This window comes from Narcine bancroftii, chromosome 13 (assembly GCF_036971445.1).
Source record: "Narcine bancroftii isolate sNarBan1 chromosome 13, sNarBan1.hap1, whole genome shotgun sequence".
Taxonomy (NCBI): Eukaryota; Metazoa; Chordata; class Chondrichthyes; order Torpediniformes; family Narcinidae; genus Narcine; species Narcine bancroftii.
This window is the reverse complement of record NC_091481.1, coordinates 64,392,667-64,410,545: the sequence shown is the minus strand read 5'-3', so window position 1 is coordinate 64,410,545 and position 17,879 is coordinate 64,392,667. Positions and strand designations below refer to the sequence as shown.

Genomic DNA, 17,879 nt, shown 5'->3' with positions numbered 1-17,879 from the left:
ATATATTAAAATCAATAAAAAAGATTGGAAAAGAAAGAATGCTGAACGAGCAAAGGAACCATCCAAGACTCACATATTCATGAAACTGTGGCAGCGCCCTCACTCAGGGTGAACCGGCCCCACTTGTAACGCCATGTGGCGGGGCAGCCCTGGGAAGATGACACCATCGGGGGTTTCTTCCTCAAACCTCCCGTGCGGCGCGCGCCCCAGGCAGCATGGTTCGGTCATCACACACGTGGTGACCGAACCAACACTGCCTTTAAAGGGGCACGCGCCAGATTCAAATAAAACAGTTGTTAACGACCCTTAATGTGGTGGCTGTGCTTCTTACGCTGCTCACACCGCCACAAAACAATATTTATTTGTGTATATAAATACTTATCCTGCATATGCATTATTTGTCTGTAGGTGAGTTATGTCTGGGTGTTTTGCACCGAGGACTGGAGAACGCTGTTTTGTCAGGTGGTACTTGTACAATGGGATGATAATAAACTTAGACTTGCTGGAAGCTATTTGGCTTCTGCTTAGCCTACGTTTTAACAGCACCTAGAGTTTACTTTAGTAAATAAACCCGAGCTTTTACCTTTAGGATCATTTACTGTGGTTTAGAAGCAGTCGTAATGATCACCATCCTCACAGTTTGGTTCCGCTGGCAACTCTCTTCGTTCTAAGTCACAGACCCAGGCCCATTACAGTGTCACTTCAGAGGTGAGGGAGTGCTGTACTGTCAGAAAGGTTACATTTCATTTACAATGAAGCTAACGTGCTGCAAGCTTGCTTGGGTGGATAAGAACCAAAATAAAATGTCCACGTTGCAATCCAGCCCTGGTCTAAGGGCACTGTCAACCTTTTTTGTTTGTTTCATTCCGATCTGCAGCAGATCTGCCAGCTCTTTGTTGCTGTACATTCAGTGAGGTGCGCACTTACTGCCAATGGCCTGGTGAAAGGAATACCAGGAGGCTTCACACATGTTGGGAAACCACATTGGTGAGAGGTTGGAGTTCAAGGTAATCATCATCCAATTGTACATATGCAGCATTCTCCAGTCCTCAGAGCAGACTCACAATACATATGTGGAACGTATATACATATATAAAATATACGTAACAGACCAGTGAAGAATGACAGGTTTTCTTCTTGAAGTACGTCAGGTGTGTTCCAGAACCTAGCTGCGATCTGTGTGAAGATATTTCCCCTTGAATCCCTTCTAAACCTCCTACCTTTCGCCCCCTAGGCACCCCACCCTGGGGGGATAAATCCATCTTCCTTGTATCTAAATTTAGATATTCAACACAGTAACAGGCCCTTTCAGCCCACAAGCCCATGGTGCCAATTTGACCTACCAACTCTGGTCAGTTTTGAAGGATGGGTGGAAACTGGAGCACCTGGAGGAAGCCCGTGCGCACACAGGGAGAACATACAAACACCTTAGAGACTGCAGGATTTGAACCTGGGTCCCGATCTCTGGTGCTGTAGCAGTGTTGCGCTACCCGTTACACTAATTGTAGATTCCCTCCAGTAATCTTACACAGCTCGATCTGATCTCCCTCAGCCCCTGGTCCAGGAAAAAGTGGATGCACAAATAGAGCTCTTCATTACCTCAGAAGTGGACACCAACAGCAATACAGCCATTTTTAAATTCCCTACGTGTCATTTAAACTGAAGTCGATGCTTTACTGGCAGCTAATGCTGAACTTTGACCTCATAGGAATGGAGCCCAGAGACAGAGAAGATAACAGACAAGAAGGGAAAAGGACAGAAGGAAGGAGAAAAGGTGGTTCTACAGAGCTTAAGGTGAACATTCAAAATTTATTTATTCTCATGTAATAAAATGTGTAATGTTGCACAAAATTTGCTTTAATCTGTTATTAAGTCAGACGGATTTGCCGTCAGCAGAAATTGCCGGGTACCTCTTATAGTCAGAGGAAGAGAAGCAAAAGAGAGTCGTCGTCCCCCCAGTCACTGAGTGTCCGTGGATTCACCTCCAACCACTCCCGCAGCCACACAAACTCCAGTCCAAACCATCAGCAGCCCGAGCTCCAGATCCAAATAGGAACCCTTCAGCGCCCTCTCGACCCTTTCAACCAGTCTCCAGCAGTCAGCAGCCTGCGGTGAGTCCTTTGACCGCAGTCCATATGTGTTCCTCACCTCCAGTCGCCCGCCGTCTGTGTATTCTTTAGCTGCAAAGCCTCTTGCTGGTTCATCAGGATATAATCGGCTCCTTCCTGCTGGGTGTGTGCGCGCGCTTTCCTCCAGCAATATTCCCCCTTCCCCAGTTCCTGTCTCCACGGGCACAGGGTTCACTCTATTCCTAGCCTACTATTCCCCAGCCGGACACCAGCCTCGCTCACTCTTTCGCGTGGAGGTTACTGGATGGTATCCTGACCTTTGCTAACCAGGTTCTACAGCTTGGATCACAGGATATAGAAGTAGAGGTCGGACCATCGCGTCTGCTCCACCATTCTAATCATGAGCTGATCCATCCACTCAGCCCCGTCCCAGCTTTCACCCTTGATGCCCCGACTAATCAAGTACCTGTCAGTCTCTGCCTTAAATACATCCGATGAACTTGCTTCCACAAGTTCCACAGGTTCACGGACCCTCTGCCTAAAGAAATCTTTCCACATCCCTGTTTTTAAATTGACACCCTTTTCAATTTACAAAGCTAATGTTTCGCATTTAATTAAGTATGCACTTGCAGGTGGTTTATTGGTTAACGTCGGGAGTCCATCCCATTTCCTGTATATCAGAATGGCCTTCATTGATGTGGTAAATGACCCCTGCAGTTGCAGCTGAACTGGGTGAACAGCTCAGACCACAAACCAAACTATATCCCACAGAGCTTCCTAAGGAAGTCTTGACGATGAATGAGACACTCTGGAAATGCATGTTCTGAGTGATACAAGAGATCAGCAGTAATTGAGAATGAGGGGACCGAAAGCAAGATCTATTTCCCTTTGATCTGCACCCATGAAGCCCAAGTCACTTTGCATTCAAATCAGTCAGGATTCATGATTTATGCACAAGACTAATTTCAACTATGGTACACACTACAAAGTGAAAACTGAAAATGCTGGGACTGTACACCATGTGTGGGGAGAGAAAAAGTTAATCATTCATTTGATTGACTGATGAAAGGCAGTCGACTTGAAACATGAACTGCTTCTCCCTCCATCAATGCTGGCTGATCTGAAATAAAACATGAAAGTCTGCGGTTGAAGTAAAAAAAACACGACGATGGAGAAACTCAGCAGGTCCAACAGTATGTCGCAAAGGTAAAGATACTGAACCAACGTTTAGGGCTTGAGCCCGTCATCAAAATATAGAAAACAAACGGCACCGAACAGTGTTCGAACAAAAAAAGGCAAGGGGGAGGGGCACAGTCCCACAGGCAGGAGGTAATACACCTGAGATTGTCTGATCTCGGGAGCTAAGCAGGCTCAGGCCTGGTCAGTACTTGGAGGGGTGACCGCCCAGGGGCTGTAGCTTCCTGTGAGGGGTGCTGGACAAAGTGGCGACTCTCTGTCTGCCTTACAGTGGACAAAATTTCATGTATGTAACATTCTAAATGTAGTATTAGGTGACATCAATGGAATCTTTACCTTTTAATAGGTGGAGAAGGGAGGGAGGGCACACCAGCAAGTTGGGGGGTGGGGAGGAGGGATATATCTGTGAATAGAAAGGGAACGGGGTGGAGAGCTGGAGGGAGGGAGATCAGGGAGCAGGCCAGAAGAAACCGGAGAAGTTGCTGTTAATGCCATCTGGTTGGAGAGGGCCCAGATGGAAAATCAACCCTTGATTCACGAAGCCATCGCTTCTCCCATTTGCCCTCCCCCTTATCCACCTGTTTGTGGGATCATGCTCCTCCTCCCCCTGGCACACCCCTCACTATTTTGTTTGGACGCCTGCCTACATTTTTCTCATACCTTGATGAAGGGCTCAAGCCTGAAACATCAGTTCTGTATCTTTATCTTTGCTAGATACTGTTTGACCTGCTGAGTTTGAGCAGCGTTGCGTTTTTACCGAATAGCTCCAGCATTTTCTGATACTTTGGAATGTTAGATTCTGTAGTTCTGCTGCTGTTGTTGCTCGTCTCCAAATGACACCTTCACTCATCCATTATCGGAGCCATCTCAAGCAAAGAGGAAGCAAAACAGTGAAAGGTGTCGATTTGATTTTGAATTCTGTGACCCTGGCTATATCATTCTGATGCCCGAGTCTAGAGCTTGCGATAGAAACCAAGGTCCAGAAATGAGACAAGGGGCTGTGAATGGGAAGGAAATCCCTTCTCCACATCGACCATGCCTTCATTGTAAACATTAAGTCACAGCCAAAGCTCCTTTTAAAAGCCACTCCACTTTTGTTTTGGTTTCAGTTTAAATAAAGGTTACGCCCTTGGTGAGGATGGTACAAACATCCCCGGCGTGAGAATCCGAGCACTGTATGATTACTCCAGCCAGGAATCAGATGAGCTCAGTTTCAAGGCGGGTAAGTACTGGATCCTTAGTTTCTGCAATCATTCCACCTCTATGTTCACCCAAAAATCTGAGCAGAGTTGGAAGCAGCGGGACACGAACTTGAATTTCTTCTCTTGTACCGTGTTTGAAGACTCGCTCTGTCTTCCCTTCTCTTCCAGGGCTTTGTAGCCACAGGCCGCTTGGCCCAACAGGTTAATGTTGAATGTTTATGCTCCATACAAGGGCCCCCATCTATTCTGCTGAACCCAGCAACATTCTTCTTTCTACCTCAAAAGTAACCTGCTTAATTGGCCCTATCCTATATTCAACTGACCTGGAGTTGGGAAGGGGATTTCCCTGAATTCCATATTGTATTTAGTTGGTGATTTTCCTCCCGTTACAGTTTTTTCTACAAGAGGAAATGTACTTTTAGCCAATCAAATCCTTGCCTCTTAAGCCAGGCTTGTGTTGTCTTTCTTACTGAAAAATTAATCTATTCAATAATGACCTGTAACTTCAGACTGATATCATCTTCAACATTTTTTCCTGTGTGGTTTGATGATGCGAACTCTTCCCACTGTCACCTTAAAACTTTTCCCTCATTGGCTGTGTTTTGCCCCCTTAATTTCCTTGACCCTTTTCTTTCCTGCTTTTCTATTGGGTTATGTTTCCTTAAAGTTCACCTTTTCTCCCAAGTTTTCTCCAAGTTGTGAGGAAAGCCAATTCCATCTCTGTGTTACGTTCTGGCTGCCAAAACCCTGAACAGCCTTCAGTGTTAACTCTGTAAACACACCAGCCACACCACTCACCTTCCTGGACAGTCGCTGCAGTCTTGCGAACAGCCTCCTAACTTTGTCTCTCGCAATCTCCCATTCTAAACGTTCTGTCGTTCACACTGCTGCAATCTTCAATCAAGTTCAATCGACCACACTTCACCACCTCCCATATTCTACTTGTGATCGGCATATTTATCCAAGGAAGATGTTTCCATAACTGCAAAGACTTTCTTTTTAACATTGTTCTACTTCAAGATTCTGGTTTACAAGTGAAAGGACCAGTTGGGGAAAATGATAAATCCCACACTGTATTAAGGGCATGCTCTTACTTGGGACTGAAGTAGAAAAGAGGGAGCTTAACTCTCTAGCTCTAGGTCCAGGGGCTTGTAGATCAGTGTGAATTGGCCTCGTTAGTGTTACACTGTGGGTATATGATTCAGTTCATTTAAATGTATAATTTTTTACATTGATGGGATTCAAATAGAAAGGTTTATAGTGAGATAGTCATCACACAAACCGGTGCCATAAACATCTCCAGCCTTAATTTATGCAACCTTGAAAGCTCAGATAGTGTCAGAGTACATCCATGACATCACGTACAACCCTGAGATTCTTTTTCCTGTGGGCCAGGCAGAATTACCACCTATTGGTAGTGCAAAAAGAAACCAGACTCAACGGACACTTGTAAACAAATAAAGAAATAGAACCAAACTGTGCAATAGAGAGAGAGAAAGAAGAAAAAAAATTAATAAAGTGCTAAAGTTAGAATCCTTAAATGATTTGAGTTTGTGGTTGAGGGGGGTCAGATCTGTTCCCGAACATGGTGGGTGCGAGTCTTGTGGCCCCTCTCTCTTTCCTGACGGCAGCAGCGAGAACAGAGCGGGTGCTGGGTGGGGTGGATCCTTGACGATTGCTGCTGCTCTCCGGCGGCAGTGTTCCCTGCAGATATTCCCGATGGTGGGGAGGGTTTTGCCTGTGATGTCCTGGGCTGTGTCTACTACCTTTTGGAGGGCTTTACGCTCAGGGACATTGGTCCATCCAAACCAGACCGTGATGCAGCGGGTCAGCACATTTTCTACCGCACATCTGCAGAAATTTGCCAAGGTTTTCGATGTCATACCAAACCTCCGCAAACTCCTGAGGAAGTAGAGGTGCTGACGTGTTTTCTTCATGATGCCAGTAATGAGCTGAGTTCAGGAAAGATCCTCCACGATAATGACGCCCAAGAACTTAAATGTGCTCCCCTCTGATTCCTCCAATAATCACTGGCTACCATTAGGAATCCTCTTCAAATTCATCCTTGCTGCTACGTGCCAGCTCGTAGCTAGGGATTGGTCAGGGAATTGAAAAGAGATGTTGAACAATTTTGAGCAGGTTTTTAAAAAAGTCAAATTGCCAGTAAATTTTAATGAGATCTTAAGACCAATCATTCCTTACAATCAGTTCTCCTAAACTTGGGCAGAGGCTGACCTCTAGTGGCAGGAGAGAACCCATGTAATTTATGTTGGAATAGCCGGCAGAAGAGATAAATGAAGTCACTCCAGAAATACTCTGTGATCCACAGGGTAAAAGTACTTGAGAACATTGCCAGCCACAAGAATTCTGGCCACAGGAAAGATTGGATAGGCGGATATTGTCTTTGATGTCACAGAGGGAAGGACAGGAGTTTTTTCCCCCCAGATAAGTGTAATGAGTCCAAAGGAAAAGGGTCCCTGCAGAGTTAAACAGTGCATGTATTTAATTACCAGATGTTAAAATCATTCGAGATTGGAGAATCGCATTTTTAAGATGAATTATAAAAGCTTATGTCAGGTAACCAAGATTTGATCATGTACTGATGTAGAGAGATCTTAGGGTGCAAGGCTACAGAACCCCCGCTTGAAAATAAGGGGAAGAGACCGACCAGGGAAACACAGTAATTTCTAGAATAATCTAGGAATTGGGAAGAAGTTGCTTGCTTTGTGCTGGATGGTACCACGAGATCTGCCGACTTATAGCTCCGTTAATTTAGGTTCACTCCTGACCTCGGGTGCTGTGTGGAGTTTGCAGATTCTCCTGCTATTTGCATGGAGCTCCACCCTCTCCCCAAAGTTGGTAGGTCAATCAGCCACTAAATGGCCCCTGCAGCACAGGTAAGGGAAAGTTTCTGGGGCAGAGTGATGTGAACACAGGGAGAAAGTGAGATTAGCATGCAAATAGACATGTTACAGCGCACAAAGAGTCAGGGTGAGCCGATGGGAATGCCACCTGCTGTACAACTCCGTTCTTATCTCCAGCATTTTTCTTTTGCACGTTTTCCAGGTCAGGAGCTGACTAAAGTAGAGGACGAAGATGAACAAGGATGGTGTAAAGGTTACCTTGATGGAGGTCGGATTGGACTGTATCCTGCAAACTATGTAGAAGTTATACAGTAAAGAACGCTCATTCAGTTAACAGAAGGCAGCAAGACCAAAGAACCATCTTAAAGCACATCTCATCACCACTGCTTTAAAACATTTTAAAATTGTTTTTGTTTTTAATAATTTAACCTGTGAATGCCAATGACGTTACGATCCAGGAGAATGATTCATCAAAGTATACAAGGGTGAGAGATTGGTATTTTGATCCACATTACTGAACTTCCCAGATATAGTCGAAGTAGATTGTAGTCTGTAAGACAGTGAGAGGGACTGAATCGGGTTTTGACCAGGAACTGGTTCAGCAATAAAAATTCAAGGCCATCAACCTGACCTACCAAACCTGGCAGTGGGAGGAACCAGAGCCACGGCAAAGCATGCAATTGCCGAGACAACCCTTGGATCCACACTGGTGTCAGTTGTCCATCTTTGGGAAAGCAGCAATACTAACCAGCCAGTCACTGTTTGACCAAACAAGAGGAAACCCTCACCCAGTTACACTCACTGTGGGATTTCAGCTACAGCTTTCATAGTTACTTAAAGGAAAGAACAAATTCATACCAAAATGGAGCACAAATTGTACAATTAACAAAATATAATGCTATAACATTCCCTGGCAAACACTACAACCTTGTTAAACTTCTGAATGTACCCAGCGCAAAACATGAACACTGATTTCATCCTTACACCATTTACTGCAACACTCCATCTCACCTGAAGTATATCCCATTGGGCTGCCATTACAGACTGGCGAGGTGATCAGTAATACTGATTTGAGACATGCAATCATAACCACAGCACTGGGGGAAAATTAAACAAGTCTAGATTCAATTTTAGAAAGCTTGGGTCTCAGTAAATTAGAAACCCCGGACAGTTGTTCAGAAACATTTGGTTCACTCACACCTTGAGGGAAAGAAATCCCCTGGTTGACCCATCTTGCAACTCGACACCCCACTTCTCATCACCACTGCCTCAGTTCAGGGGTAGTTCGGCATGAACAGTGAAAGCCAGCATTGTCAGCGATGCCCACATCCCATGAATATGCCCCACACTTGACAAAATTCAAAGTATTCTCTACAACTCCAATGATAAAACCTGCCCCTAACTCTAACAGCACCTGATATATATCCCTCAATTTAACTCTGAAATGATCCTGATCCATTAAAGCAACAAACACCCAAAAATCAGGCAGCATGGTTAGCGCCAAGCCTTTACAGCATCAGCGATCGGAACCGGGGTTCGAATCTCATGCTGTCTGTAAAGAATTTGCATATTCTCCCTGTGTATGTGTGGGTTTTCCCTGGGGACTCGTTTCCTCCCACCGTTCAAAACTAATTGGGTGTAAATTGGGCAGCACAGATTTGTGGGCCAAAATGGCCTGTTACCGTGCTGTACGTCCAAATTAAAAATAAATTTAATTACCCATCAAACAACACTGCAATAATCCCTCAAACTACTAATGACGTTTCCCTCAGTAAGGTTTATACTTTCATTATTGACTAACTGCATAATACAAAGATTCTGGAAATGCAGCGTCAGTCAACTCTAAGTGAGAAATCTAACTTTCTTGTTTTACATTAATCGCTGATTTGTACCATGGATCACAAATATTATTCCTCATCTCTGGTGTATTTCCAGAATCCTCAGCTTTTATTTCAGAAGCCCAGCATTCAAAACAATTTTTTTTACAAGAAACTGAATCTCTGTAAATAATCTGAATTTAGTTCTAAGAAAAGTGACAGGATGTGGAATTACTGCAGAAGTCTGCCAACCAAGACTTCTGCATCTAATTTGATACAAGAATTCCATCTCCTAAGCAACAAGTTTTAATTAAAATTGTTAGGTTTATATTTTTATTACAAGACCACCCAGAAACAGTTAGTAGAGGGGTCTTTGTTCAATGCCACTGAATTAGAGGATGCTTTTAAATATTACAGCAAGAGCAGCTATTAGCAGTGGGGAACAAGTTCCTTGTCATTTCTCAAATGATCTCTGTGTGAATTGGGTTCAAGATTCAATTTATTGTCATGTAATAAAAAGTGTCATATTACACGAAATTGCTTTTGCCTGCTGTAAGGCAGACAGATTCGCCATCGGCAGAAATTGCCTGAAGCGCCTCTTCCAGAGAAAGAGAAGCAAAGATTCACATATAGTGCTTCCGCAGCCACCATTGGCCACCCAACTTCCGACACAATCAGGAACCCTTCGGCATCCCCTCGCACCCCGGTTCTGATAACTGGTAACCCTTCAGCCAGTTTCAGTCCTCAGCCCAGAGCGAGTCCCCCGACAGCAGACTCCAGCAGCCCATAGCCTCCGTGGGTTCCTCGCCTCAAGTCACCAGCAGCCCGTCCGTCCAGTGCGTGGGTCTTTCTGCCATAGAGCTTACTGGTCTGCTGTTGTGGTCACTGTCCCATGGGTCATCTCCTTCTTCTCAGATGGGGGAGGGAGGGGTTGATCTCCCTGTTTTCTGGTGCCCTGCACCAGACCTCTGCTGCTCCAGAGTCTGCAACCCCTCGTGGCTGCTACCGATCATAGGCCCCTCCATCTTGGGCGCAGACCCCACTACCGTGGGCTCCTTTAATGGGCCATTCAAAGCCTGTGCGGAGCTGACAGCAGTTGACTGGGTAGTTGGACCCTTTGGGTCTCTACTCCCCGCCTCTGTGGGTCCGCACAGCTGCTCTGGCTTTTATCCCATTGAATTCTTGCCTGCAAGCTCCATCTCACTACATCCAACTGTGAATGACTATCTTGATGCTCCAATAGAGAGCACTGGGAATACCCAGAGGCATGGAGTGGACACAAAGCAGATGCACTCCATGATGGAAGTGTCCCGAGATTCACCACTTTGGAACAGACAAGGAGGTTACGAAGTTGTGGAGAGCCACTGTCATTTGTGTTAGCTGTCTCCACTCCAAGACTAGGGCCAATACCTCCTGGAAAGCAAGGGGCAAATGGAAAATGAAACAGGCAATTCCTAATGAAGCAGGGCAGATAAATTGTTTCCTTGAGTCTTAATTATAGCTAGCATTTGCAACCCCTTCCCCCAAAAATTCTCCTGCCCCCCCAAAAAAAATAGCCACTGACCAAGATTTCCAGACACATGCATTACTTCCCTGAGACAGAAGTGGCCAACTTGAAAACCATCCCAACAATTACACGTGCTCCTCAGCTTAGGTTGGGGTAGTGTTCTGACAAACCCATAAGCCAAAAAAAATTATGTCTAAAAAGAATACAGGTATACCTTGCATACCAGTACTGATCCCACTGCCCCGCTCTCTCCCCACAGCTCTTTATCATTCCCAACACTGCTCCCACTGCCCCGCTCTCTCCCCACAGCCCTTTATCATTCCCAACACTGATCCCACTGCCCCGCAGCCATTTATCATTCCCAACACTGATCCCACTGCTCACTCTCTCCCCACAGCCCTTTATCATTCCCAACACTGATCCCACTGCCCCACTCTCTCCCCACAGCCCTTTACCATTCCCAACACTGATCCTACTGCTCCGCTCTCCCCCAACAGCACTGTATCAGTCCCCATGCTGATCCCACTGCTCCGCTCTCCCCCAACAGCACTGTATCAGTCCCCAAGCTGATCCCACTGCCCCCTGCTCTCCCCCAACAGCGCTGTATCAGTCCCCACGCTGATCCCACCGCCCCACTCTTGTATCAGTCCCCACGCTGATCCCACTGCCCCACTCTTGTATCAGTCCCCACGCTGATCCCACTGCCCCACTCTTTCCCCACAGCCCTTTATCATTCCCAACACTGATCCCACTGCCCCACTCTCCCCACAGCCCTTTATCATTCCCAACACTGATCCCACTGCACCACTCTCCCCACAGCCCTTTACCATTCCCAACACTGCTCCACTCTCCCCCGACAGCGCTGTATCAGTCCCCATGCTGATCCCACTGCCCCGCTCTCCTCCAACAGCGCTGTATCAGTCCCCACGCTGATCCCACTGCCCCACTCTTTCCCCACAGCCCTTTATCATTCCCAACACTGATCCCACTGCCCCGTTCTCTCCCCATAGCCCTTTACCATTCCCAACATTGCTCCACTCTCCCCCGACAGCGCTGTATCAGTCCCCATGCTGATCCCACTGCCCCGCTCTCCCCCAACAGCGCTGTATCAGTCCCCACGCTGATCCCACTGCCCCGCTTTTGTATCAGTCCCCTCGTTGATCCCACTGCCCCGCTCTCTCCCGACAGCACTGTATCAGTCCCCACACTGATCTTATTGCCCCGCTCTCTCCCGACAGCACTGTATCAGTCCCCACACTGATCTTATTGCCCCGCTCTCCCCCGACAGCACTGTATCAGTTCCTGCAAGCTTTCCAACTGAACTAAAAGTAATTGACCAAGGAGGCTACAAAGAATTCACCTTAGAGGAATTATCAACATTTATTGGAAAAATCAATGATGCTTGCAATGACCTTACTTTAACATAATTCATGAAAGTAAATAATGAGTTTCGCTATGGTACCATCCTGACTTCAAAACATCATGTCAGACCATCATAAGTAGGGGAGCACCTGTACACTAACAACCTGACTGTTACAAAACTGAAAAAGTTCAATTGAAGATCTAGTTAAGGAAAAGCATTGTTTTATAGCTCGCTCTATTGACCTTTGCCAATACGTCAAAAATATCCAAGGATTGTTTCATGGTTTAATATAAAATATGTATTGATTGACAGGAAGCTGCATTTGCAAATCTTTGTATATGGACACAGAAAACGCTTTTAATTTAAATATGTGGCAATAAATTACCTTTTCTGAACTGCCTGGTTTTGTTTCCTCTTTACTCAGCCAAAGGACTGTCCATTTCCTTGATCACAGTCCAGAGACTAGAGGGCAGGAATTGCCTCCGGTTGTATACAACTGGTGATGATTGGGAGCATTGAACTCACCTCTCTGATTCTGTCAACCTGAATAACTTTTGAAACACCCAATGTATTGTTACATTTAACGCAAACTAACAAGAAGACAAATTATGGTCTTTAAAGTGCAACTGATCTCACAGATGTGGATGAGGAAGAAGGCTTGTGGACCAATCTCCAGCCATCCCCACTTAAAGGTGCACAGTGAAGTGCCAATTGGGTGAAGGTGCCATCAGCTGTGGAACTTAACCCCAAGGTGTCAGTGGCTTAAAAAAAAACAACCACTGAACACCCATCCCAGCTGACATCCATTGTATGAAGAAAAAAAGCCACATTTAACTACATTTATACACATCACACAACAAAATACATCTCTAACCAGCTTTTATGTCATTATTCTTCTGGCATAACCTTTACTCTTCAGATTCTACATTGATCTGAACCCACTGCTCCGCTCTCCCCCGACAGCACTGTATCAATCCCCATGCTGATCCCACTGCTCCGCTCTCCCCCGACAGCACTGTATCAGTCCCCACGCTGATCCCACATGGCTCTCTATCAACCACAACTGCATTCCGTTAGAATCTCAAGAGCCTTGCTTAAATATGTCCTTTCGACCATGCCTTGAGTCACACACACCCTCTCCTAATTCTAATTGATATCTGCATCTTTCTGTCACGTGCCACATAGAAACAAGTTTTGGAAAGTGAAACAAAAACAATGAAATATATTGGTAATCTGATGAAATTCTGCAGTGAGGTCGACAACTTGTGTCATTTCCCCTCATGCCTTGGTACAAATTGCAAATGGTTCCAGTACTCGTGTTTGAAAGAAAAATAAACCCACATCACTATGCAGAAGGTAAGGTTAAAAAAAAATGCCAAACATAACATTTAAATAACAATCCTTCTCACTGCATTGTGGAACAATCTGAGGCTAAAGTAGAACTGCAGGGAAATCATTTTCACTCTTACCCTCATAATATTTATGGCAGGGATTCATTTTAAAATGTGGCATTCTGGACAGCAGAAACAAAGGATAATGCAATAATTAGATAAACATAATTTACAACCAATGTTTATTTTCATTTACTTTGAGGACCATATAAACAGAAAAGCATGTCCACTGCAAACTTTTCTATGAACATATTTTGCATGTTATATATATCACTCATTCTAAAAGTGCACTGCAAAATACAAACTTCTAAATCTTGTCCTCTGATCCACGGCCAGTTTCTAACTGACCCGGGTTTGACAAACTGTTAGAATTAGCATTGCGAGAGGAAGCAAGATGCCAATTGTAGATGCACGTGAGGAGAGAAAGGAACAGAGTTCAATGAAACATGATGGGAGGATGCCTGCTGGGGTGTGATCAATTGCAATTGCAATGGAACTCCAATAACGTAGCACACTCGGGGCTTGGTTAGTGCCGGGCCAGCAGATTCGCTGGACTTGTTGATATTCCCCATTAATTAATACCCCGCTTATTTTAATGTAGACATACAGCACGGTAACAAGCCATTTCAGCCCATGAGTCTGTGCCGCCCAATTAACGTGCGACCCCCCCCCCCCCCCCCCCCCCAGTACGGTTCGAACTGTGGGAGGAAACCCACACAAACAAGGAGAGAACGTACAGACTCCTTACAAACAGCACGGGATTGGAGCCCCGATCCCGATCGCTGGTGCTGTAACGGCGTTGCACTAAACGCCGCCCTTTTAGATGATGCACAGAATTGCAATAAATTTTCTAGTGAACCTGACCAATTAAGTGTGGGAAACCGGACTTCTGAAGTGTCGGACAGAGGATTATTGACATTTTACAGTACATTGGAATTCCTACAACCTCCTTCCAGCCAGCAAGGTATTGAGGGAGAATGAGCTGCTAGATTGGAAACTGGTTTGGACTAAAGACAGCTTCCCCTTCTCTCCCCAGTCTTTAATTCAGACGCTTGCCTCCTTTGTGCTTGAAGAAGGCCTCAGGCCCAACGTCCTAGAGATGCTGCAACACCGGATGAGTTCCTCCAGCATTTGTGTTTTTACATGAGGACTTAATGACTGACCACTACTTATCTTTTCCCTCCGACACTGCTGACAGAGGGTGAACAGAGAGAGAGAGAGAGAGAATGTATCATTCCACATGAATAATTCTTCAACACCGTGTTCTCCTTTGGTCAAACAGCCTGCCGATCTTCCCAGGAACGCCAGCCATTTGACATTCACTGGTGGACATTGAGGCCAGTTAGAGATACTGACTGCAGAGAAGGGAGATAAATTGGGGGAGGAGAGGCAAATGGGTCATTAGATGGAAACTCAATTGGGCTCGAAGGTCCAGGTGATCTGGGAGCCTATTGACATTGACTGAACACAGCCTCTCGCTTCAATTAACGACACAGCACCAAGGAATTCTCAACACACAGGAAACCGCAGAAGCTAGAATCGGAAGCCAAACACAGTCTGCTGGAAGAACTCAACATCAGTCAGAGAAAAAGAATGGTCGACCTTTCGAGTTGAAACTCTTCCTCGGGACCGAGGGAAGTTAGTGAAGGGACAGCGCAAAGAGAAAAAGGAAGGAGGGGCTGAGACAGGGTTCCCACACAATGGAACTGCTCACTGTGAATGCTTTCCATGTTTTATCACGGGCAGAACTCGCAGCACTTTATGGACTACGGAAAAACATTTTACAGCCACAGTAATGTAGCAAATGGATAACGTGACCAACAGACAGAGACATGTAGATGACAGCTAATGGTGGGGAATGCCTGCTCTTTAGAATTGTGATGTATAATTATTTTCCCCCTCACCTATACTCAGAGTGCTGTCCTGCTGGCAACACCACCCTAAAGAATGATCCTCTCAAGAGTGCAGAAACTGCGCATTAAGTCCAGATTTGGTATTTGAATCTCCGTACTGGGACCTGAACTGACAACTTCTACTCACTGAGTCACTGCGTGAGAAGAGAGAAAGTGGCAAAGATTACAGAAAACAGCAATAAATGGAAATTGTAATGAATATTTTTTTTAAAAAACAGCACAAAGGATTCCTCTGCTGTGCTCAGCTCTCTCTCCACAATGTATTCCTCTCACCGGACAGCCTTCAATCTCAGCTTGCAAACAGGCCAAGCCCTAAACAGCACCACAGCCTTTACGGATTCCTCTGGAAATGTCTCCACTTTAAGCTGTGCCATCCTCATCATTTTTTTTCCTTCCTTAGTTTTTGTTTAATACTTACAAGTGGAGAAATTTGTTGTTGTTCTGTCTGTAAATGAGCTGACACAATCAGCCAAGCAGACGGAGGGACTGAAAGCACGACCACCACTCGCTGTCATTGCTGTGGTTCGATTACAACAAGTACATCATGCACATTTTCACACCTGCTGATCAACAGAGGATTGAAGTAGCAAAAGTAAATATAGCAGGCTTCTATTCAAAAGGAAAAATCAAATACATTTAAAGAAAATGTACTAATTACAATAAAAGTCCAAAAATCTGGATGCCAGAAATCCGGACCACCTGAGAATCCAGACCTTTCCAAAACTTTTAAAAAATTTAGCAGGCTTTTGTGTGTGTGCGTGAGGTGCACCGAAGTCGCTGAAATTAACTGATAAATTTTTTTTGTACTTTGCATTTTACAGGTACACCCCGCTTTATGAAAGTAGAGCGTTCATAAGCCGAAATGGCGGAAAGCGAAGACCCATTCACCACGATGGAGGGCTATTTTCGTAAAAGTGAAAACCCATTCAAATTTCGTTTGGATAGTGAACACAGGTTTCTTCGTAAAAGCGAATTTGTGTAAAGTGAGCATTCGTTTCAGCGGGGTGAAAGTTTTGTTAATAAACTATCAAAATTGACCTTTTCATTCACTTTATCCTCCTTAAATTTGAATTTTAAAAGTACTGCCCGAGAATCCAGAAAACCCGAACTGACCCAATCCCCGAGCAGTCCGGATTTTAGGACTTTTAATGCAGTTTGATGGAGGTAGCAGAGGGGGCACAAAACTGCGTTTGTCCTTTTAAATGAGAAGTCCCACAAGAACTGGTTTAACTGAACTTGTCAATTCCCTTTCATTTTCTAAAAAATGTCATTTAAAAGTAAACATACTCTGACACAGCCACTGTTCTCTTGTTCAAGGAAAACGAGTCGAATGCTTCCTTTGGTCTGCGAGGGATAGAAAATATCTCACGACCAATTTTAGACAGGGCTTCAGAATGCCATGCCCACATCTTGTGTAAAGGGATATTTTAGATAAGATCCATCAGAATTTCTTCCTCCAACAGGCTTGTCCCTTGCTGCAGTCCTGCCTGAGGGACTGGGCCTCGTGGACCTGTGTTCATCATCATTTGACCTGCAGATTTAAAATGACAAGGAAAGATTTACACCACAAGTCCATTTGGAGTCTTACAACCCAACTCTGGAACATCAGGTCAATCCCAAATCCCCAAGAGCTGTAACAATTTAAGTTGTGTACAGTTTTAACTGCCACACAACGAGGTGAATGTGGGAGCAATCGAGAGGGTGCAGAAGGGATTCATCCGGATGTAACCTGGAATGAAGGGCCGCAATTCTAAGGAGGAATCGGATAGGTTGGGTTTATCCTCACTGGAATGCCAAAGACTCGGGAGTGACCTTAGAGCAGGGATGAGCAATCTGCAGCCCAGTGCCCATTTTTAAGTGGCCCTTCAGATGAAACAAGATGGCGGCGCTACCTGAGATGCTGCAATAACAGCGCCTCTGCCCACTGGTGCAGACCCACGGAGAGTCTCAGGGTTCCCCGCTGGGTCCACCACCCAGTCCGACTGTCGTCGGGCTTTAAACGGCCTGTTAAAGGAGCCAACAGCAGTTAATATCGTTCGGCCTGTGACTCCTTATATTTTTCTGTATGTGGGACACAACCCAAAAAAGGTTTGGCCACCCCCTGCCTAAGAGGATTTCAAAATTACTGAGGGGCATTGATAGGGTAGAGAGTGCTTTGCCAAGGACATTAGAATAGAGAATAGAAATTTGAGAGGGGCAAGTTTTTCCACAGAGAGAAGAGGAAGAAGCTGCCAGAATAGGCGGTGCGGCTGATAGAACGATCATGTTTGAGAGGCATTTGGAGATGTGGAAAGGATGAAGGGATAGAAGCCTGAATGTCCCCCTCTCCCTCTCTCTGACTGTAAGAGACACTTAGGCAATTCCTGCCAGTGGCGAATCTGTCGGCCTTGCAGCAGGCAAAAAAAACTTCATGTCATGTGACACTGTTTTATTAATTGAATCTTGGAACCGAGGGGAGGCTAATGAGATCAGCATAGATAAGCATCACAGTTGGCTTGGACAAAGTGGTCTGACAGGGCCTGGATCTGTGCTGTATGATTCAAGGAAATCAGTGTA

General features: G+C 45.3%; 2 protein-coding genes across 10 annotated transcripts in view; one reads left to right on the top strand and one right to left on the bottom strand.

Moving 5' to 3' along the window:
- Positions 1-12,414, top strand: part of LOC138748526 (protein kinase C and casein kinase substrate in neurons protein 1) — a 70,871-nt gene extending 58,457 nt beyond the window's left edge. For both annotated transcript variants that reach the window (XM_069908882.1, XM_069908883.1), the window contains exons 10-12: positions 1,709-1,794; positions 4,376-4,488; positions 7,535-12,414. In XM_069908882.1, coding sequence (XP_069764983.1) covers positions 1,709-1,794; positions 4,376-4,488; positions 7,535-7,647 — 312 coding nt within the window. In that variant the 3' untranslated portion in view covers positions 7,648-12,414. The remainder of the gene's footprint in view (positions 1-1,708; positions 1,795-4,375; positions 4,489-7,534) is intronic.
- The window catches only part of med25 (mediator complex subunit 25), a 95,289-nt gene that overhangs the window by 38,216 nt on the left and 39,194 nt on the right, over positions 1-17,879 (bottom strand). For 5 of the 8 annotated variants that reach the window (XM_069908877.1, XM_069908878.1, XM_069908879.1 and 2 more), the window contains one exon: positions 13,576-16,854. In XM_069908877.1, coding sequence (XP_069764978.1) covers positions 16,751-16,854 — 104 coding nt within the window. In that variant the 3' untranslated portion in view covers positions 13,576-16,750. Of the gene's footprint in view, positions 1-13,575; positions 16,855-17,879 lie in introns of those variants that run through there. The other 3 variants (XR_011348102.1, XR_011348103.1, XR_011348101.1) reach the window with 3 other exon arrangements.